At 34.9% G+C, this 23,508-nt stretch overlaps 1 protein-coding gene across 1 annotated transcript in view; it reads left to right on the forward strand.

Annotated features, from left to right (window-relative positions):
• The first annotated feature begins 6,986 nt into the window (after positions 1-6,986).
• Positions 6,987-23,508, forward strand: part of LOC149844965 (uncharacterized) — a 31,465-nt gene continuing 14,943 nt past the window's right edge. The window contains exons 1-5 of the mRNA XM_089995404.1: positions 6,987-7,108; positions 8,867-8,981; positions 9,111-9,160; positions 14,003-14,108; positions 14,198-14,256. Coding sequence (XP_089851530.1) covers positions 8,877-8,981; positions 9,111-9,160; positions 14,003-14,108; positions 14,198-14,256 — 320 coding nt within the window. The 5' untranslated portion in view covers positions 6,987-7,108; positions 8,867-8,876. The remainder of the gene's footprint in view (positions 7,109-8,866; positions 8,982-9,110; positions 9,161-14,002; positions 14,109-14,197; positions 14,257-23,508) is intronic.

The following is a 23,508-nucleotide window of genomic DNA, read 5'->3' on the forward strand; positions in this document are numbered from 1 at the left end:
TAGTCGATTTGAAGGGTTTGAGCCAAACACGTTCTAAACACTAATGCACACTACCCTAAACTATCTGAATGAATTAACCTAATGTATATTATCTAAATAAAACCTAAATTCATGCTGGAAATCTAGTTTTAACTGCAAATTAATAAACTAGTGAACTATTCAAAGCTAATCATCAATTGGCATGTACCTAATCCTATTAATTCTTAACACCCTAGCTTACGAATCCAACACGATGCTAAGCTACACAATTCTATCACGTGCTAATTTACTGCAAAATTTTACATCAAAACTACTAAAACTTGTTGCTACACACCCTCCAACCGAGTATCACTAAATACACTAACTACCTAACTCGGTTAGCAAGGAAACAAAACCAACTACCTTTAACTACCACCCAAACTACTTACATGCTTCCGAAATTACAGAACATTCCTAATGTTACCTAGCTGACCTAAATACAACAGAGAACCAATCACTGTAATTTCTGCTAAAACAGAGATTACGCAATGACGCTAATCCATACTATTTGCTGAAAAAACACCCAAACCTATTGGAAAGAATTCCAATCGGAAGTGGATACTAAGAAAAACACCTACATTAGTAGCTACATTGTAAATTAATTAACCACCTACAATGATCTAATCCATGCTGAATTTACTGCTAATGCTTAACAAAAACACAGAGAACTATTGTGTTGATCCATTTTGCGCAAGACACCAAAAACCAGGTAGCATCAATTTACCCGATTTTTGTGGCTAGAATGTCATTCAATCCAAAACAACGGTCAACAATCCTACAATACTAAACTAATTTAACATATGTAACAACTCAATAATCTAGGTTGTTATAATGAACTAGAGTCTACAACAAATGACTCCAGTCGATTGGAACCAGTCCAACCAGTTTGAGAGCTAACAATGAAACAAACATGCTATGACGAAATCCAAAAGGCTGAGCAATACTAACTAAAATTGTTTAACTCGACTCACAATGCTGGTTTAAGCATTAACACCCTAAGCTACGGCTGAGACAAAAAAATAAAAAAACACAACAAAGAAAAGAAAACATGTTGGGTGCTACACTAGAAGAAGGGGATGCAAAGAAAACTTACCGGGGGCCGGCTGACAGTCCGAGGAATGAAGAGGCACGAATCTAGTGGTTCACGATGAGGAGAAAACGCCTCCCACGCTGTTGAAAGTTCTGATTGCCACAAGATGTTGCTGCTACAACTGATTTGGCTGCAACCACCTATAGATGCCGAGTGGTGAGAAGAAGAAACCGGTTAGAATTCGGTCACCCGCTGATTGCAAACGACACAACCAACGGATCAAGCATTCCACGCTGCTGAACCTGCATAGCACAACAAGCAACCGTTAATGTTAGCACATCATGGCAAAAGGGGGATGAAAGGGAAGCAGAAGAAAGCACAGTGAGGAAGGAGTGCTGGGATTCCACGGTTGAGACGGCCAACCAATGGCAATGGAGGGTTGTGAAGAAGAAGAAGGAGAAGAGCTGAAGGGGAAGGAGGAAAAAACGCAGGGGAAGAAGGAGAGGAAGAGAACATGCGAGCTGGGCGGCGCCTTTCCCCAGACATGAACAATCATGAATAGGGTCTCTTCATGTTTTTAAAGCCAAAACCTGTGTTTTGGAAAATTTCAAAACAAGGATTAAAAATCAAATATTTGCTAGGCACCTATTTTGGAGGGGGTTTTCAGCAAAGGTTTTCAAAAAATGAGTTTAGGGCTGGAGTGGGTTAGATCCTAAGGTTTTTTCCCATATCCAAGGCCCATAATGGCCGTTTGGATCCAAATTAACCCATTTTGCCTCGAGGTTTGACCCGTTTCACTAAAAAAGTGATATCTCTCTCGTTTTAAGTATGATTTGAACGAAATTCGAACCATAGCTCAATGACATCTAAATGCATCTAAGTGTGGGTTCTAAACCTATAAATGATGTGTTTATGCAATAAAAACATCTTATCATTATGAGTAGTTAACGCATCATCATTTATCATAAATAATTAAATTTCTTGTGATACAGGCTATTTTTGTTATTTAACAGACTATTTTTCAAAAGTTACAAGTTCTAGATTGAACTTTCATGTTTTTTAATTTTCAAACTATAAAGAATCAACCACAAGATTTTTATCATATATTCTTGAATATACAAACCAACACACATAAAAAACTCAGTCATAAATCTTGAATTTTTTGAGAGGTATGATTTTTATAAAAGTGTTAAGTCTACACAAATTTCTTGTCATGATAGGAATTTTGTATCGACTTGCAAAGAACATATCTCTCAAATTGTAGCTCCTCTAAGCTTGAATTTTTTTCTGAGATTGCTTGCATGTATCTAAAATATCCTCATAATTTTACAAGATTTATGGGTTCACCATTTTGGAGAACTAGATTTTTATTTATGTTTGTCGAAATAAATTACTCAAACAACATAATAGCATACAGTTTTCAAGAAACACATCAAGAACTTCATGATTTTCATAAAGAAAATACCAAGAATATGTATCCAATGATTTTGATCCATCAAGAACACATTATATTCATGCATACACACATCTAAGCATGTTGTAAACACAGAGATATCATATATATCATGAATCAAACACAAGATCCAATATTTTTACTTAAGAAAATACGTTTTTCTCAAAATCGATTTCTGAAAAAGGATTTCAAGTTTATGAAAACCTTAATGATCAAACTCATACCAGTACTTAAGTGGATCTAAGTTGATATGCATGTTTATACACATTTGAGAATAATCCACAACATGTTCATATATCTAGTCTCATACACACGCAAGATTACGGTATACCTACTTTGAAATAAAAAAAATCAATCGGAAAGCTCTTTTGAAAGCGTGAACACTAACCGAATTTTTCCTCTTATGTATGCACTACCAATATATAGTCACACCACCAACACCTTCTTCTTTCAAAGAAAGGGACGTGTGACAGGAAGAAGGAAGAAGTAGAGAAAGCTAAGAAATAGGCAAGTGCAAAAGAGACATATAGGATAAGGTAGGAAGGCCTCTATTTTTATAGCCTCTGTGTGAAGTTTTCTAATCTCTTAAGGAAACTCCCTCTTAAACTTACCTCATTTATATTTTAATTACATTACATATAAATTTATGAAATCCTAGGCTAATTAGGATTCCTACATATTATAGAAACTAATAAACACATTAGCTAATTGTGCCTATTACTGAAATAAGAAACTAGTTTGACTTTTAGCTAATTAGGAATTTTAATTAAATTATAGTTAATCATTCTTATATGGATTCTAAACTCGAGAAGGGGCCCACATAGAGGGCGCATCCCAACCCTATGGGTCCAACTTAATTTAGTTTAAATAAAATTATAAATTTAAATCAAAATTAAATTCATATTAAAATTCATTCCAAATTTGAATTCAAACCCAAATTAAATCTAAATAAAAATTCAAATAAATCCCAAATTAAAATTTAACTCTAAATTGAAATTAAATCTCAAATGAAATTTAACTCCAAATTGAAATTAAATCCCAAATCGAGATTCAAACCAAATTGAGATTCACACTCAAATTGAAATTCAAATTAAATCTAAATTAAAATTCAACCCACAATTGAGGCATAAAATTTATCTTTATTTATCCAATAATTATGAAAATTTTACATGTATTATATTCTTACCCCCTTAAAATAATTTTGTTCTCAAAATTTGATACAAGGACTAATCCAACAAACTAGGACACTTCTCTCTCATACTAGATTCAGGCTCCCATGAATATTCATTGATACCACGATGTTGCCAAACCGAGAAAACTTCTAATGTCTCCAACATTCTTCAATTGTTCTCAATTCAAAACAACTTTTACCTTAGTAGGGTCAACGAATATTCCATCATTCGAGATTGCATGTCCCACAAACATGACTTTCTCAAACCCAACTTATATTTTCAAATCCTCCATGGTTCTAATCCATGCTATGATCATACACATATATCTATCATGTTCTGATCCTGATTATCCATAACTAAAACAGAAGAGAGGGTCATCACACTAGTCATAGTGTTAAAATTTCAAGTGCATCATATGTGATCTAGGATGCATGATATAGGAGTACAAAAGTTATCTCACACACACACACTCATTGTGTTATAACATTGTATCACCTCTTTGGGTACACTGAGTCAACACCCATAAACCGAATACGTACGGGTGCCTTTGGGTATACTAGGTCAACACCCATAAACCAAATACGCATGGGTCAACACCCGCCAATGCGTTATCTCATCTATTGATCATGCATCAGAACTTATTACTATGCTTAACAACTCCCAATATGAATAGCATGACAACATACAACACCTGCATCCAGTGCACTATTGTACCAATTTGGTCCTCGTTAGACCATCATAATCTACATCAGTGCCTCTTAATACAAAACCATGAATCAAAAGATGATCAGGTAATAAATTCATTAACCTTAACAACAAATCAGGATTGCAGCAAGACCCAAGAATCATAATAACATCAAATTATAATTCATGCCTCTAACATAAGATTCAAGAATCACAACATTGGATTATAATCCAAGTTAGATCATTCAACATGTCTATAATGTGGTTGTACCTAGCCGCCCATGCCATCTATTCTAACCATTATAAGTTTCTAGGTTTTGTAATATGTCTGTTGTGTGATGTTCCTAATAAATTTTTCTAGGTTCTCTATTCCACACAAAATTTTTTATAAAGCAATAGCATAACAAACATATCAATCAAATAATTAAGCTAGAACATACTTACTTGGCGATGCTATATTACTGGATGGGCCATGAACCAAGAAAACAAAGAATTTTAACCTAGGCTATGATATCAAATTTATAATGCCCCAAAAGTACAGAAATTTTTATTTTTTTTATACAAGGCTTCATCAATGACATTGCTCTATCTAGACTAAGCACTAAGGGCCCAACTAAAACTAAGTTTGAGAAAGAGACAACCAAGAACAAGAGCCATTTATCAAGAAAAACATAAATACAACAAAAAATATTTATCTTAGTTTTGGTTAGAATTTCAGAGAGGTTATAGACATTTCAACTCAACATAAGACTAAATCCAATTCTCGTATTGGACTTGGGTCCGATCCAAACTGTGAATTGGTTCCGACACAAAAATCTGAATAAAAATATAAAAGATACAATATAGTTCATGAATCAATTTAAAATTGTTCGTCAATTAACTAAATTGTTTATAAACAATTGCAAAACAATTTATCAAGTCTATCAATTTAAGTCTAATCCTAAATCCAAAATTGTTGATTCTTTGCCACCACCCGCAACTTTCCGCCATTGTTTCAATTCTTTACTTATTACTTGTATTTATGATATTGGGTCAAACTCATCAAATTTTAATAGGAATAATACGATAACATTGCATGTATATACATAAATAAGTATAATGAAATATACATCTTTTTAGAACATATATAATTCAACATAACAATCATAAGATATTCAACTAGACAATCATTCATGCAGCATATTACATAAGAAGAATATATTTATGATTATGCATATGAATTATTAAGGTATAAATAAAGTACATAAACCAATTTGGATATGCTTGCAATCACACAAAATACATAAACCAATGCTTAATGCATAAGGTAGCTTTTATCTTCTACTACGTGATAGTCATCGGCCATCTTCACCCTCGCCACTACTTGATATCATCGGGCATTCTCACCTAGAGTCCACAATGACTGTCACTTATCACTACAATTACAAATAAACAAACATTGATGCTCAATTAACTACTAAAGTAGCCACTCAACTAACTAATAGATTTCAATCTTCTTGTCCCACCACTTTCACCATGAGAGAAAAGGCAACAACCTTCACAATAAAGTAGCAAAGTTGTTGCTCCTTCAAAGCTTCCATCCAAGAATAAGCGTCCTTTTTTGCAGCTACATGGACTTTCATGCACAATAAAATCTTTCCTAAGTGGAATATATATATAAAAAACAAGGAACTTAGGGTCATTTGCTTTTTCTTTTATTCGACAGAAAGCTGGGGTTAGTGGAATATATATAAAATTCGCCTTTTGACATGAAGAAACCTAACAAACCCATTTTGGGAGCTAAACGGCAAAAGAACAAAAAATCAATTGACGGTGGCTTTTAAAATAAAATAGATGGGAACAGTTTTAGGAAATGACGTGCAAGCCCTTGCATGTCATTTCCAAATTCTTACAACGGTAGGATATGGGATACATTGGTCTATTGATGCCCCCTCTTTCTTCCTTTTATAAGTAGCATAGATAGATAAGATAGTTTGAAAATGATCCCCAAAATGCCAGGTCATGGACCCTATTCCAAGGTAATAAAAATGGGTCAGGTCCGACTGGAATTGATAAATCTTATCAATAAATAGAGCAAACCCGATCTTATCCCGAAAGGCAAATGTGTGTGATGTGTCCGACGTTACTAGGGATGTAAACAGATCGGATTCGGGTTAAATTTAGCCATTATTAAGTCTGACCTAATCCAATTCGGAGTTGGATGACATCAGACAAAACCAAATCTGGATCCGATTAGCTTACAATCTAATATGTACACATAATCAGATTCGGATAAAAAATCAATACCGAATCCAGATCCAATTATTAATTCAATACCGAATCAGATTTGAATACGAATTTGGCTACCTCGGATTCAGATTTAGGTCGGATGCCGATTTACATCCCTACCCACACTGAAATTCCAGGTATGGGCATTAAAATACCAACCGTAATCCGACCCAAATATTGTTTGAGTCGGGGTTGAGCTATGATTTTTGACAGAGAACCCAAACCAGCCCTATCCGAGTTTTTACATGCCATTTTAACTTTTAAACTATGCGGGTCGACATCCAGGACAAATTATCTGGGCCGGTTCGTGTGCACCATTACAGGTCGGGTATCCGACCCGTTGGCAGAAAATGCAGAGCATCCCTCTCTTCGTGGGTTCCTGGTCGTTGGAAGGCCTCTCTCTCTCTCTCTCTCTATTCGTGGGTTGCTGGTCGTTGGAAGGCTTCTCTTCTCCTCCGTTTTCATCCTCTCGGCGTGGCAGCCGTAAGTCACTCTCTTGTTTGTGACCACTTCTTTTGGGTAGATCGAGGGGCTTTCATTCTCCGATGGCATAAAGCTTTAAGAGCTAGATCATGGTTCCTATGGTGATTTAACCACATGTATATATGACAATTACACAAACAGTTCCTTCCCTTTTTTGGTACACGTTCTTTGTGTACTACTCCACCCCTCGATTGTTTTTGGCCCAAAGATGAAATTGTTTAATGATGGTTGGTTTTATTCACTGATTTTTACGGTGACATCTTGCTCGAAAACTTGATTTTTGGAGCAAGATGGCATACTTTATGCTGTATGAGCTGTGTATGTATGTTTCTATGTATGACCTTCTGGACGTTATTCCGTTTTAGTTTTCAGATTCATTTATTCTGGGCGTTGTTCTGTTTTAGTTTTCAAAGTCATGTATCCTTTGTATGTATGTGTGTACCTGAAGTGTGTTCGCGCACACGTGTGTATGGTGTTATATATGTTTTACACTTGACCAAGAATCGGATTATCTAGTCTTGAAAAGGAGGAAGATTAGGACACTTATGGATTATATACGTACATATTCTTATGCATATGATATGTGACAAGGGCGCTTCTTTGTATTTCCCTGGTTTTGATGAGAAGAAAGTTTTTACATATTTGCCTTGATTATTTTTTGTCAAATGAATAATTTGAAAACGAAAATACTTGTATTTTAAGAAACTATAGAAAATGCATTGCTAATTAAGTTTTTTTTTTGCAATGCAATTAAAATAGGTAAACTGTGGTGGTGTTATTATAAATGTGTTTTCTTTTAGTGAAAGTTGGAAATCTGATGTCCTTGGCTGCACACCTCCCATGAAGATAAGCGAGTTTAAGAAGCGTAGCTTTGAGTTTACAAAGCAGCTTCCAACAAATCTTCCCAAGCTAGGTAGGAGGTTCTAGCAACCATGGTAAAAAATTTTTACCAGGGAAAATTAGAAAAGGCATTTCGTATGCATTTTAACCATGCAGTGAATGTTGGCTTTCCTTTTTAGGTGTCTTTGAATTATTTGGATCCATCCCCACAAATGTCGTAGATCCAATGTAACAAATTTTAGGATTGGGATTTTCTTGGCCAGGAAAAGGTCTGCAATAAATAAGATTTTTTAGTGTATAATCTCAATTCTCAAGAAAACATTCACATATATAAAATTCAAAATATATGCAAATATAAAGGGCATAAAAAACAAGAACTTTTAATATCATGATATTTAACAATATTCTAAAAGATCATTTTTTTTCAAAATTGCATTGCTTCTCACTCGTATCTTTGCATATGCTTGCATCTTTAGCCCATGTTGGACTGAAGATGCATGTATTACAGAGTAGACCTCCCCCTTGGCCTAATATTCTTGTTTTTCAAGCTCAAAAAGGATCTCCAATCATTGTTCTTTAGGAATTTGAGATTTTGTATTTCAAACATACATTCGATACTTCAATCAAAGATCCAAAGACTCAAGTTTCCTCAAACTCTTTTCTCATGATGTCTCTTCTACGTTTAAAACCTGAAAAAATACTTCATCCCCAAGCCCCAAGGTAGGGATGTCATAGACTTGCTTTGGTAGGGTCTTCTATGTTTGACTATAACTGATTTTGAATTGTTGGATTTGGGTTCCCATTGATTATTTGAAATGAATGTCAATATGGTTGAAAACAAACTTGTCCCCAAATTTTCACATACAAACCCCTTCATTTTAAATCATTTCCTGAAGCTTTCATAATCAAATTGTTCAGGTGTTCCCTGATGGCCAAACGTTTGATTTGCTTTATCTCGGCCTTGTTCTTCTTTATCTTCCCTCTCTTTAGCAGCAGTGCTTTTGCTGGATCATCATCTCGGCGACCCATCTCGGTATCATTTCTTTCTCTAGTAAACTTTCTCCTTTTTATTGATCACTTTGGTTTTTGTTTGTTCATGGTTTAGTTCCTTCCAACTTTAGCCTCATCAATTGGCTGATGGATGATGATGATGCTAATTTAGGACGAGGAGATCCGGACAAAAAAGAATGAATGCTATGCAGATATTGAAAGGTCTCTCTCTCTCTCTCTCTCTAAACCTCTCCCCACCCCCTCTAAATGATCAAGAAGAATTTGCAAGGCATGAGATTTCATTCATTCAACAAAAGGTTGGCCTTTGTGTTTCAATTTGAATTATTATGAGCTATCATACTTTTCTAATATAACATATGGATGAAGCAAATTGGATGTGTTTCTTTGTAAAGTGCAAATATGCAAATGTGCTTATTCATGTCTGCATATGTATAATGCAAACTATCAAATGGTGTGTCCATCAAGATGGGAGAGCATTGTCTTAGTTAATTGATGATTGAAACTTGAAGCAGGTTAAACTAATTATGGCTGAACTGAGCTTATTGATAGCTATAAAGAGTAGCTTTCCAAATCCATGTTTGGAAACAGAATTGCCTAATACAATGGTTTTAGCCGGAAGACCAATCAATATGTATTTAGCTGTTAGCACAATTGGAAAATGTAGCATTGATCTCTAAACCATTTGGTCAGGGTGCCTTATCTAAGGTAAGGTAGCTAGCTGCTTAATTTGAAGTAGGGTCATGATATTTGCTAGAAGGGTCACTAGATCCCATGACCCATGAAAGAACTTGTTAAAGCTTCATAAAATATTTTCTGTTAAACCTAAAATTGTTATTTCATCTGTTGCTTTTAACTTAATGCATCAATGATATCTCTTGAAAGTCCTTGAATTGACCCTTAAAATTATTTTTCTATGTGTACGATTAATGTATTTAATGGTTCAACCACCTAAAAAGAAGATGTAGGCATCGAAAACAACTCAGTGATTAAAAGATTAGGTTCTTTATTCTCTCTCTCTTTATACAAACAACAACAACAACAACAACTACGCCTTCATCCCAAAACAATTGGGGTCAGCGATATGAACCAAAAAAGAAATTCATTTTGGGTCTTCCACATGAATCCTTTTCCTCCAATCATTTCTATCCAATGCCATGTCCTCGGTGAGGTTCAAAGCATTCATATCCTTTCCTATCATCTCCATCCAAGTCTTCCTAGGCCTACCCCGACCTCTTTTAACTAATATATTTTCCCATTTCTCCAACCTTCTAACTGGAGCATCATTAGGCCTTCACCGAATATGTCCAGACTCCAAACCACCGTAAACGATTCTCTCGCATCTTATTTTCAATGGGTGCAACACCTACCTTCTTACGTATCTCCTCGTTCCGAATCTTATCTTTTATTGTATTTCCACACATCCATCTAAGCATCTGCATCTTAGCTACACTCATTTTTTGAATATGATGTCTCTTGGCAGCCTAACATTCCGTACCATATAGTAAAGCGGGTCTAATAGTCGTCCTATAAAACTTTCCCTTCAACCGCAATGGCATTCTACGATCGCACAGCACTCCAGTTGCACTTTTCCATTTCATCCACCCAACCTTTATCCTATGATTTACATGTCCATCAATTTCTCCATACTTTTTAATGATGGATCCCAAATATTTGAAATAATCATTCACCGGTATTTCTTGCTCACCAAGCTTCACTACACTCCCATCACTACTTCGTTGCTTACTAAACCGACATTCCATATATTCAGTCTTACTCTTACTCAACTTAAAACTTCTAGCTTCCAATGTCTGTCTCCATAATTCTAACTTAGCATTAACCCCAGCTCTAGACTCATAAATCAAAACAATATCATCAGCAAACAACATACACCACGGTACATTTTCTTGAATTGATCTCGTAAGCTCATCCATCACTATCGCAAATAGGAAAGGGCTTAAAGCAGATCCTTGATGTAACCCAACCGTTATCGGAAAATTGGTTGTCACCCCTCCACAAGTGCGGACATTGGTTACTACTCCTTCATACATATCTTTAATTATACTAATGTACTTGAGAGAAACACCTTTCTTCATCATTGTCCACCAGAGAACGTCCCTAGGTACTCTATCGTATGCCTTCTCTAAATCAATAAAAACCATATGCAAATCTTTGTTCCTCTCTCTATATCTTTCAATAAGTTGTCTAAGAAGATGTATAGCTTTCATAGTTGATCTTCCAGGCATAAAACCAAATTGATTCTCCGATATCATGACAACCTTCCTCAACCTAGACTCAATCACCCTCTCTCAAAGTTTCATAGTATGACTCATGAGTTTTATACCACGATAGTTTGTGCAATCTTGTATATCACCCTTATTCTTATATAAAGGCACCAAAGTACTCTTCCTCCACTCATTAGGCATCTTATTTGTTCGCCAAATCAAGTTAAAAAGATTTGTCAACCATTCTAAACCTTTCTCTCCCAAACATTTCCAAGCCTCGATAGGTATACCATCTGGACCAACTGCCCTTCTTGATTTCATTTTCTTCAAAGCCTCTGTAATTTCTTTCTTTTGAATCTTGCGCATGAAGTCACGATTTATCTCATGAAAAGGAATGGAGAAGTCTCCAAGATCTTGAGCATGACTATCATTAAATAGCTTATCAAAATAATCTTTCCATCTCTCCTTAATCTCCTCATCTTTGACTAAAACCCTTTGTGTTTCATCTTTGATACATCTAACCATACCCAAATCCCTCGATTTCCTATCTCTCATCTTTGCAAGCCTATAAATATCCTTCTCGCCTTCTTTGGTATCCAACTTGTCATAAACCTCCTTATATACCTTAGCCCTCGCGTTTCGAACTACTTTTTTAGCTTCCTTCTTTGCTATCATATACTTCTCCAAATTCTCATTATCACGACTCTTACTTAGATTTCTATAACACTCTCTTTTAACCTTAATAGCTAATTTGACATCCTCGTTCCACCATAATGTATCCTTACCTAGTGGTGCACCGCCTTTAGACTCACCAAATACCTCCTTAGCCACTTTTCTCATGCCACCCGCTATCTTATTCCACATTGATTCTGAATCCTCCTCGAGACACCAATCAACTTCCTTAACTACCTGCTCTACAAACATTCCTTGTTTAGCTCCTTTCAGTGCCCACCACTTAATTCTAGGATCTATCCTATGTCTATCCCTTTTGCGGCATTGTCTAATTCTAAGATCTAAAATTAAGACTCTATGTTGTGTAGCTACACTTTCTCCCGGTATAACCTTACAATCGATGCAACAACCCCTATCTCTCTTTCTAAGTAGGAAAAAATCTATCTGACTCGTATTAACCCCACTTTTAAATGTTACTAGGTGAGACTCCCTCTTCCTAAACCAAGTGTTTGCTAAGATCATATCATAGGACAAACAAAAATCTAAAATCCTTTCTCCACTTTCATTTTTTTCTCCTATACCATAGCCTCCATGGATACTCTCAAATCCATCCCTACTAATGCCTACATGTCCATTAAGGTCACCGCCGATGAAAAGCTTTTCTCCATAAGATATCCCTTGTACTACTCCATCTAAATCTTCACAAAATTGATGCTTAATGAAATCATCTAAACCTACTTGAGGTGCATAAACACTAATAATATTAATAATATCTGTACCTAATACTAATTTAATACGTAAAATTTTATCACCCTTCCTACGGACCTCAACTACATTATCTATAAACTGACGACTCATAACAATCCCTACTCCATTCCTATTCCTATTTATTCTTGTATACCAAATCTTATATCCCGAAGGTTCTATCACTTTTGCTTTCTCACCTACCCATTTGGTCTCTTGTAGACATAAAATATCAATCTTTCTCTTACACATAACATCTACTAACTCTACCAACTTACCAGTTAAAGACCCTATGTTCCAAGTGGCTAACCTAATTTTATGGTCTTGGACTAACTTCTTTACCCCCACCCGTCCAACAAAGTGAGGGAACCCTTGCCTATTTGACACCACACCCGGGCGCCGGTGTGACGCGTCGCTTCTGGGCGACGACCTAGCAACCCTTGCCCATTTATCACTGCCTCCGGGCCTAGAGAGTACAGCGCGTCGCTCAGTAGGGAACGCCCCAACGAAATTCTCATATTGGTTCATTTTCATAGGGTATGACTAAGTTTTTATGCTGGCTGTCACAGGCCTACCGCAACCCTCCTCCTCTATCCGGGCTTGGGACCGGCAGTGTATAACTAAACAGTTATACCCAGGCGGAGTTAATACATATAGGGTAATACATCGGTGCTAAATATGGCACAGTGCTAAATAAATCATTTTATTGGATTTCTGGTGTTTTTTCGAAATTCTGACCATACAGATGTGTTCAGCATGATTGATTTACTAAAAATTGACACTTGGATCATGCATTTTGGATGAAAAAAAATGGTATATGGAGCCTCGAAAATTTATGAAAATTGTAATTTGTTGATTTTTGAAACCTTATAAAAACCTATCCATGTGTCGGAATCAAATGCTCCAAGAACTGATTCCTATAAAAGAAAGCATGTAGATCACATCTGTACGGTCAGAATTTTGAAAGAAAAAAAAAGAAAATCCAATAGCTTGTTTCAGTTAGCACGGATGTATTATATATATATATATATATATATATATATATATATATATATATATATATATATATATATATATATATATAAAGAGAGAGAGAGAGACACACACACACCCTTAAGAAACTTTTTCATTTTTACCCTTGAATTTGAGAAGTATTGAGGAGATATAGGGCACCAGTAGTTGCAACTTGACTTGGTTAGGTTTTTCACCATTACGGGCACTGGCAGCCAAGTGAGTGCTGGTTAATTTGAATATTTTCTCTCTATTAAAAATGTCAATTGGAGGTAAACTGCACGCATGATAGAATTATTTGCCTGAATAGACCTTAAATTGTAGAAATGGTCTTTGCTTGGTTTATTATTTTATCATTTATTTACTTTGTGAAGTGTGCTTTGTGACTGAGAAGTGGCCTTTGGGGACTACAATGCAAATCTTCAACGATAATGAAAGAGAATTGTGCTTTGCGCTGTCTTTCTCCAGTTTGTTATTCGATCATCTATGAAGGAGACCCCGTGAGAAAACTTGAAAATATCAAATTTACATTTTCTTCCATAAAGAGCTTATTCATGTTCTCATTTGTTTTCTCTGTTTATTGGATCAGCTGGAAGAAGGAGAGATAGATTATGCTCGTAGCCAGGAGTATAAATACTGTTTGCACAAGTAAGAAGCCCATTAAAATTATCCTTTTTTTGCTTTTTTTTTCATGTTCATAGCATTTCAAGAATTCTTATTGGTAACTAATGCCTCTCTAGTCATTTGTATGATTGAAGTTTAGAAAGAAGACTTGTTTATTTGCACATGAACCATTAGGACTTTGAAAGAGATGGCACAATTGCTTTGTGAATGGTGATAGAAATTATCAGCATGCCCTTGTGATGTCAAGCTTTTGTAGTCTAGACAAAAAGACTGGACACTCAATTAGTATATTTATGCTGTCAGAAGCATACTGATTATACTAAAGTAGATTCAAAGGAGGCTTCACTTGCATTGTTAGTTGTTAGGATCAATGAGCAAAGTGAATTGAATAGTACTCTTGGTAATGGGATTGTTAAATTGAGTACTCAAGATAGTTAACAACTTATGATCATTGACTACTTACAACCATGTAAGATGTTATCTTATAACAATGTGTCATTATGAGATTGAAGCATTGATATGTTTTGTTCCATTTTTACATGTTTTCATTTGAGTGGTGGTCGTTTCTGCTACTTATTAAGATGTCCTTTTTGTTGCATATCCATGCATGCCTAATTGGGGATGAGTGGTGCATTGGCTTAAATTTTTCATACAATAGAGAACTTCAAGTTTTACTCGACCTGATAATTGGAGTGGAACCCCAGGAACCATTCTGCAATAGCAAAGATTCTTTTATCCTTTAGCAGCTCCTACTAATTGTGGTGCTCTAAATTATCAACTTTTAGCTGCAAATTTAAGATCTGAATCTTTGAGTAGCGAGATGTGCATTTCATGCAATCATAAACCTATTTCAATTGTCTAGTGCTCTTCTATGAAACCATTATGACATGACTAGGCCATAGTGGCCAACTTCACTCTACATCATTGGAGTAAATACGAGTCAGTTATTTTTTAACAAGTAAATCAGAATAAAATTAAATTATTCCGGGAAGTCTTCTTGGATTCTTGATTCTGGCACTTCACTTCATATGACACCTAATGTGTCCATACTATTTGATTGCTATGATAACTCTAATGATTCTTATGTGTCTACCGTTGATGGAATCTCTTTAAAAATCAAGAGTTTTGTTACGTTAAATGATTTCTCTCAAAACTTTTACGTCTTAAATGTTAGAATAGTACCAAAATTAAATTTGAATCTTTTATCGGTTTCTCAAATTACCGATCATGGATGCAAGGTCTCTTTTTCATCTAGTGGTTGCTTGGTACATGATCTCCAATAAGAGAGACTGATTGGGAGAGGTCATAGAAGAGGGGATCTTTATTTCATGGACAACCTACACTTGTCAAATCAAACTTTTTGTAATTTTGTGGAAAAGAAAGATATAGAAAATTGGTATAGGAGATTAGGATGTCCTAATATGTTTAAATTACATTTGTTTTCATTTCTTGAAAATTGTAATAGAAAGGATTTAGTTTATAAAGATTGAATTCTCGAAAAAATGAAATCCCTACCTTTTGGTTCAATTAATTTTGTCTCTAAGAAATCATTTGAGTTAATACATTCGGATGTATAAGAACCGGCGTCGGTAATGTCCAAAGGAAGAGTGTCATCTTATGTTATTTTTGTTGATGATTATAATAGACATACATAAATATGGTTTCTTAAACTCAAATCTGAAGTATTTGCTTGTTTTCAAAAATTTCACAAACTTGTTAAAAATCAATTCAAAGCATACATAAAAAATTTTTGATTGGACCCCATGGGAGAATTTTTATTTAATGATTTTAAAAACTACCTTGACCACCATGAGATAATATATCAAAGATCATGTCCCAATACTCCACAACAAAATGGTTTAGCCGAAAGAAAACATCAACACATTATTGAAACCACAAGGACCTTGCTTATTTCAAAAAAATATTCAAAAAAGGTTTTGGGCCGAAGCCGCTCTTACGGTGGTATACTTAATTAATAAAATGCCTTCAATTAATCTTGAAAATATCTCTCCTATAGAAAATTTGTTTAAAGCTTATTTCGATTACAAAAGATTAAGGGTTTTTTGTTGTAAATGTTTTGTTTTTACCAACAAAATTGACAAAATTTTCACAAAAGCTATTCCTTGTGTGTTTTTGGGTTATGCCAAAAACCAAAAAGGATATAGATGTTATGATATTAAAAGGGACAAACTTTATGTTTCTAGAAATATAACTTTTCTTTAAAAGGAAAATGTATTTGATAAGGTTGAGTCTAAGGAAGAGTATTTCGAAGTCAAATCTATCAAAAAGGAATATTCAGTTACTTCCTTGGTCTTTTCAAAATAAAAAACTTCCTTTTTCCAAGAAGGATACATTTCTTGATATATACAATTTTTCAATTTTGAAATCACAACATCTATAGTTCTTTTTATTATTTGTATAACTTAAGAAGGCACAAGGAATGGCACGGGAGGAGAATGTATCATTTTTGTTGGTGAAGACAAAAAATTTGCATAAAAAAACTCTCAATTTGGAGTAATCAGGAGATAATTTGACAAGTTTTTTAATTAGAGTTATATTTTTCAAAGAAGAAGATGTCATTTGGTTAATGAGATAGGTGGCAGTTAGGGCTGCTTCTACCCAAAACTCTTTTGAAATTTGGTTTTTGTTGAGGTGTGTGTTTCGTTCGGCCAAACCATTTTGTTGAGTTGTGTGTGGACAAGATCTTTGATGTGCAATATCATGAAAATTGAGATAGTCTTTAAATTCTTTTGACAAAAATTCTCTCTTTGAATAAGTGCAAAAAACGAAAATATCATTTTTAAATTTATTTTTAGTTATTTTGTAAAATATTTGAAAATGCTTAAGTAGATCCAGGTATGCCTAGAGAAGTCATCAACAAAAATTACATAATATGAATATCCGCCTTTTGATATGACCGGTGCAGGACCCCAAATATCCAAATGTATTAACTCAAGTGGTCTAGATGAAACAAAAGTTCTATCATGAAATGATAATCTTTTTATTTTACCAAGAATATAATCTTTACAAGCAAAACTTTCAAAATTACAAAATTTTATTGAACTTGAAAATTGTTGGATTTTGGATATATGAGGATGGCCAAGTCTTTTGTGTCATAGATCCAAATCCAATTTCTAAACATTATAACAAAAGGCATTCTTGGGTAATTTCAAAAAATCCATATAGTAGAGTCTTCTTTCTCTATGCCCTTCCCCAATCAGCTTCCCTGATTGGCGATCCTATACCCAACAACCATAAGAAGAGAAGGAGATGGTACATCCATAATAAGATATTTGAGAAACAGATAAAAGGTTTAGATTTAGTTTGGGAATATATTTAACTTTTGGAATAAAGAATTTTTTGGATTTTTGAAGGTTTTCAAAATTTTCTATTCTTTTTATTTCAAGAGATGTACCATCAGCTGTGAAAACTTTTAACACACTTGAGTTATTGTTAAGACATTCAGACAAACTATTGATATTTGGGGTCATATGAAAAGAAGCATCGGAGTCAAGGAGCTAAGAAAAGTTACCGGGATCAGAGAAGGATGAGACAGTTGCTCCAGTTGAGGAGGATGGTCCTTTGAGAAAAGGTTGAAGGATTTTCATTAATTGTGCCATAGATATGTTAAATTATATACTTAAATATATACACGAATGTATATATTTAAGTATATATTTATGTTGTATAACCAAAATACCCGATATGGGGTATTTTGGTAATTTCACTGCATATTTATTTTTAGATATTTTTTTCTTTTCTTTATTTTTCCTTTTTCTTTTTTCTTTTTTTTTTTATTTAATGTATTTGGACCACATAGGGGAGCCCTCCTTCTAGTCGTTGGGGCCCCAAACGGTCATAAATATGACCGTTTGGGGGCTCCCAACAGCTAGAAAGGAGCCCCTCTATGTGGTTCCTTGGGTCCTCCCTCCTCTATAAATTGAGGGCTCCTCCCTCATCCTTGTATGGCTTTTAGCCTCTACTTTTCTCCCTCTCAATAAAGTTGTCTTTTGCCTTTGAAGGCTTTTTCACCCCTTAGTGGGTTATTTGCACTTGTCTTGTGCTTGTGTTCTCTTTTGCACATTGTGTGCTTGTGTTGTTGGCTTCCTTGCTTCTCCTCTATTTGCATGTTGGTGCTTCCGCGTCTTTCATTACATGGTATCAGATCAAGGTTGGTGATCTTGCATTCTTATTGAAGCCTTTGGAAAGCGTGCCTCTCAACTTATTTGAAGTACATAATCTTTTTTTTATTATCTATGGAGTCCGAATCAAAGGTAGAGCTCTCTTTTAAGCTCAATGGATCCAATTATCTTATGTGGGCTTCCGCTATAGAGAATCACTTGAGAGGTAAGAAACTTTGGGGCTTTGTTATGGGAACCACTCCCGAACCTTCTCTTAAACTCACTAAAATGGAAGGGGAAGTTGAAAAAGCTTTAGATGGCGATGCACGCATCAAGGCAATAAATGATCACCAATCCAAATTAGAGGATTGGGAAAGTAACCATGCCAAAATTTTGGCATGATTCATGAACAATGTTGATCTAAAGAATTGTGCCAATATTGCGAAATTTAGAAGAGCCAATGAGGCATGGTTCTTTCTTAAGGGTATGTATACCCAAAAGGACCTTGCTAGGCAATTCTTTTGCCAAGAAAAAATTAGATCTACCAAACAAGGGGACATGAGTGTCCGGGATTATTTTAGTGCTCTTACTCCCCTTTGGGATAAGCTTGCCCTCCTTGAACCTAAATGGGTGGCTTCGGAAGACTTTAAATTAAGAAGATAACAAGTTGAAAAAGAGCACTTTTTCCAATTTCTTCATGGTCTTAGACCGGAGTTTGAGCAAGTTCGGGCATCCCTTCTTCATTGTAGCAAAGCTCTACCTATTGAGGATGCTTTTGTCGAAATATGTCTAGCCGAAACTCGTCTTGGCATTTCCATAAAGAATGATTATGTGTTGGTTGTTTCTAGGCCCGAAAATAATGTTAAACCATATAGGCCTTCTCATTTTGGTAAAAACAATCGAAAAGGGATCATATGTCATTTTTGCAATGAACCAGGGCACATTAAGCTTGTTTGCCCCAAGCTTAAAGCTAAGGTTGCCGCCGTTGAAGAAAATGCTTCTAAAAGGGAAGAAGATGGAGGCGATATTAAAGTAACTCTCAATCAAATCTCAGAAGTTCTCCAACACCTTCTCAAAAATTCGTCAACCTCTACCCCGGGTGCTGCGGTTGCCTGCTCTTCATCACCCCCAGGTATGTGGATTCTTGACTCTGGCGCATCCTTTCATATGACATCTTATAAGAATATCTTATCAAATGTGTTTTTCGACCCCATACCTTCATATGTATCAACGACTGATGGGACATCTTTAAAAATTGATTGTATTGGGACACTTGATTTAAATCAAAGTTTTTTTTATACCAAAAGTAAGAGTTCCAAAAATCAATCTAAATCTTCTTTCAGTTTCTCAAATTACCGATCACGGTTGCCAAGTCTCTTTCTCACCCAAAGGTTGCACCGTGCAGGATCTCCAGTCAGAGAAGTTGATTGGGCGCGGCCATAGAAGGGGTGATCTTTACTATATGAATTTTTTGTTTCTCCCAACCAAGTCATTTTGTAATCTTGTAAATGCGAAAAGTGTCGATATTTGGCATAAGAGACTTGGTCACCCCAATTTTCTAAAGATGTCACTCTTTCCTTTTTTGAGCAATTCTTGTAAAAACAATCACATGTCTTGTAAAGATTGTATCTTTGGAAAATCTAAAGCTATTTCTTTTCCAAAAAGAAATTTTGTCTCCTCTAGGCCATTTGAATTATTACATTCAGATATATGGGTCCTTCTCCTGTTGTATCCAAAGGAGTTTTTTCATATTATGTTATGTTTATTGATGATTTTACTAGATTCACATGGATCTATTTTCTAAGTAAGAAATCTGAAGTATTCTCATTCTTTCGAGAGTTCCATGCAATGATAAAAAATCAATTCTTAGGTAACTTGTCCATCCTTAGGTATGACTCAGGGGGCGAATTTATGTCAAATGAATTTCAAAATTACTTAAAAGAAAATGAAATTTGTCATCAACGTTCTTGTCCTAACACCCCACAACAAAATGGTCTTGCGGAAAGAAAACATAGGCACATAATAGAAACGACTAGAACCTTGTTGATTTCAAAAAACATCCCAAAATCTTTTTGGGCTGAGGCGGTTCTAACTTTCGTATACTTAATTAATCGAACTCACTCATCTTCTTTAAAGAATCTTTCTCCATTTGAAAAACTTTACGACATGACCCCTGATTACCAAAGGCTAAGGATTTTTGCGTGTAAATGTTTTGTCTTAACTTGTAAAAATGACAAACTTTCTCCAAGGGCGATTGAATGTATATTTTTGGGGTATGGTGAAAAACAAAAGGGTTATAGGTGCTTTGATATAACAAATAACAAATTGTATATCTCAAAGGATGTTACCTTCTTAGAAGATGAAAATGGATTTTCACACAAATCAAATGAAAAGGTAGATCACTCTTTCCTGTTTGATTTATTACCTCGTGATAATAGCTTTGAAGAAACTATTAATGAACAACAAAAAATGCATATAGATGATTTAGATAATGAACAAGAAAATATAAATGAACCTTTATCTAGGCAAATTCAAGTTTATTCCAGAAGAGAAGAGGCAAATCCTCCTTGTGTCTTGAGAGATATTCTCAAAATAACACAATGGAAGAATCATCTCAAAGAAGGTCAAGTCGTGTAATTAGAGCACCAAATAGATTTGTATCCTATGAATCTTTTTCACCAAATTTTAGGGCCTGTCTGTTAGCTTTGCATTCCTTTCATGAACCGACTCATTACCATGAAGCTAAACAATATGATCATTGGGTTAAGGCTATGGAACTTGAACTAGATGCTCTTAAAAAGGCGCAAACATGGGAAGTTGTTGATTTTCAAAAAGGGAAAAAACCCAACGGGTGTAGATGGGTTTTTAAAGTTAAAATTAAAAGTGATGGGTCTTTGGAAAGATATAAGGCCCGATTGGTAGCAAAAGGATTTGCTCAAGAGTACGGGGTAGATTATGATGAAACATTTGCCCCTGTTGCTCGAATGACTAGTGTTTGAGCTCTTATTGCAATTGCTCCATCTTCAGCTCGCATTTTTGCATTTATTACTTCAGGAGTATCAACATATTTTGTGTCAGTGATTCCTGAACGCTCAACAATATCAGCTGCAAATTTGATTTGAGATCAAATGTATCCTCTTGTTGAGTAGGCTACTTCAATTCCTAAAAAGTATCTCAAAAAACCAAGGTTAGTCATATCAAAGGATTTTTTAAGCAAAATTTTAATATCTTCAATTTTCTTTTGATCATTCTCTGTGATGATCATATCATCAACATACAAAAGAAGAATGATCAATGAGGTACCTGTAGATCTCAAAAAAAGAGCAGTGTCGGTGTAACAAGATTTAAATCCAAGTTTTAATATCGTACCACTGAACCGATCATACCATGCTTTAGGAGTTTTTTTAAGCATGTATAGGGCTTTTTGAAGACGAAGGATCATGCCTTTTTCAATAGACAGACTAGGGGGAGGATCCATGTATACTTCTTCATTTAAGTTTCTATTCAAGAATGCATTTTTAACATCTAACTGATATATTGGCCATTTTCAAATGGATGCTATAGCAACTAGAGTTCTAACTGTAGTCATACGAGCTACTGGGGCAAAGGTCTCTTCATAATCTATACCATATTCTTGAGAATATCCTTTTGCAACAAGTCTTGCTTTATATCTCTCAAGAGACCTGTCACTTTTTGTTTTAATTTTAAACACCCATCTACACCCTATTGTCTTCTTTTCGATAGGAAGAGGTTGAATTGCCCAAGTGTGAGCCTTGTGTAATTCATCTAATTCAATTTTCATGGCTTCAACCCATTCGTTTATATTTTTGGCCTCGTTATAATTGGATGGTTAATGATAGGAATGAATGGCTAAAAGACATGCCCTGTAGTTTGGTAAGAAGGATTCGTATGAGACAAACCTACTTGGAGGCCTATGTGTTCGTTCTGACCTTCTAACACTAGTTTCTTCAGTATTTGTTAGTTGATTATATCTGTCAAGGGCACATGGATGCTCCCTAGTATTTTGTCTAGAGTATTGAAGAAGATCTTGAGATGGTTCACTACTTGATTCATTAATAGACTCGAAGGTTTCAATATCATTACTAATACCTTTATTGGGTAACAAATCAAATAAGAAAGCATACTCGGATTCTTTCTTAGGAACTTCAAAATCAAATCCATTGTCATTTTCTAGAAAGGTAACATTTCTAGAAACAAAGTTTATCATTTGTTTTATCGTAACATCGATATCCTTTTTTATTATCAGCATAACTAAGAAAGACACATTTTATGGCTTTAGGAGAGAGTTTGCTATATTTTTCAAGAAGCACGAAGCATTTACAACCAAATACCCTTAGCCTTTTTAAATCAGGAGAAATTTTAAAGAGTTTTTCAATAGGAGACTTGTTTTCCAAAGTTTGAGAAGGCATTTTATTTATTAGATAGACTGCGGTTAGGGTAGCTTCAGCCCAAAATTGCTTTGGAATTTCTTTTGAAATAAGTAGAGTTCTAGTAGTTTCAATTATATGACGATATTTTCTTTTAGAAATCCCATTTTGTTGAGGTGTCCTAGGGCATGATTTTTGATGCACAATTCCATGATTTTTTAAATATAATTGAAATTTATTTGAAAGAAACTCTCCCCCAGAGTCGGAGCGAAAGACTTTAATATTTGTTTTAAATTGATTTTTAACTAGATTATGAAATTTTTTAAAACATGAAAAAACTTCGGATTTGAGTTTTAGAAAGTAAATCAAAGTATGTATACTAAAATCATCTATAAATGTAACATAGTACGAATAACCACCTTTTGACATAACAGGAGCGGGACCCTACACATTCGAATGCACTAATTCAAAATTTTTATGTGTCACAGAGATTCTAGACCCAAAAGGTATCATTTGCATTTTTTCAAGTATACAATCTTCACATGCAAATTTTTTATCTTTACAATTTTTTTTTTCAAAAATGGAAAAAGAGATAATTTGGATATACTTGGGTGTCCTAATCTTTTATGCCAAATATCTATATTAATGTCTTTGACATGATTACAAAACAAGTATTTTGGTAAACACAGGAAATCCATGTAGTAAAGGTCTCCTCGTCTATGGCCTTGCCCAATCAGCTTCCCTGACTGGAGATCCTGCACCCACCA

The sequence above is a fragment of the Nuphar pumila genome, chromosome 2, assembly GCF_984573655.1.
Source record: "Nuphar pumila chromosome 2, dmNupPumi1.hap1.1, whole genome shotgun sequence".
NCBI classification, from domain to species: Eukaryota; Viridiplantae; Streptophyta; class Magnoliopsida; order Nymphaeales; family Nymphaeaceae; genus Nuphar; species Nuphar pumila.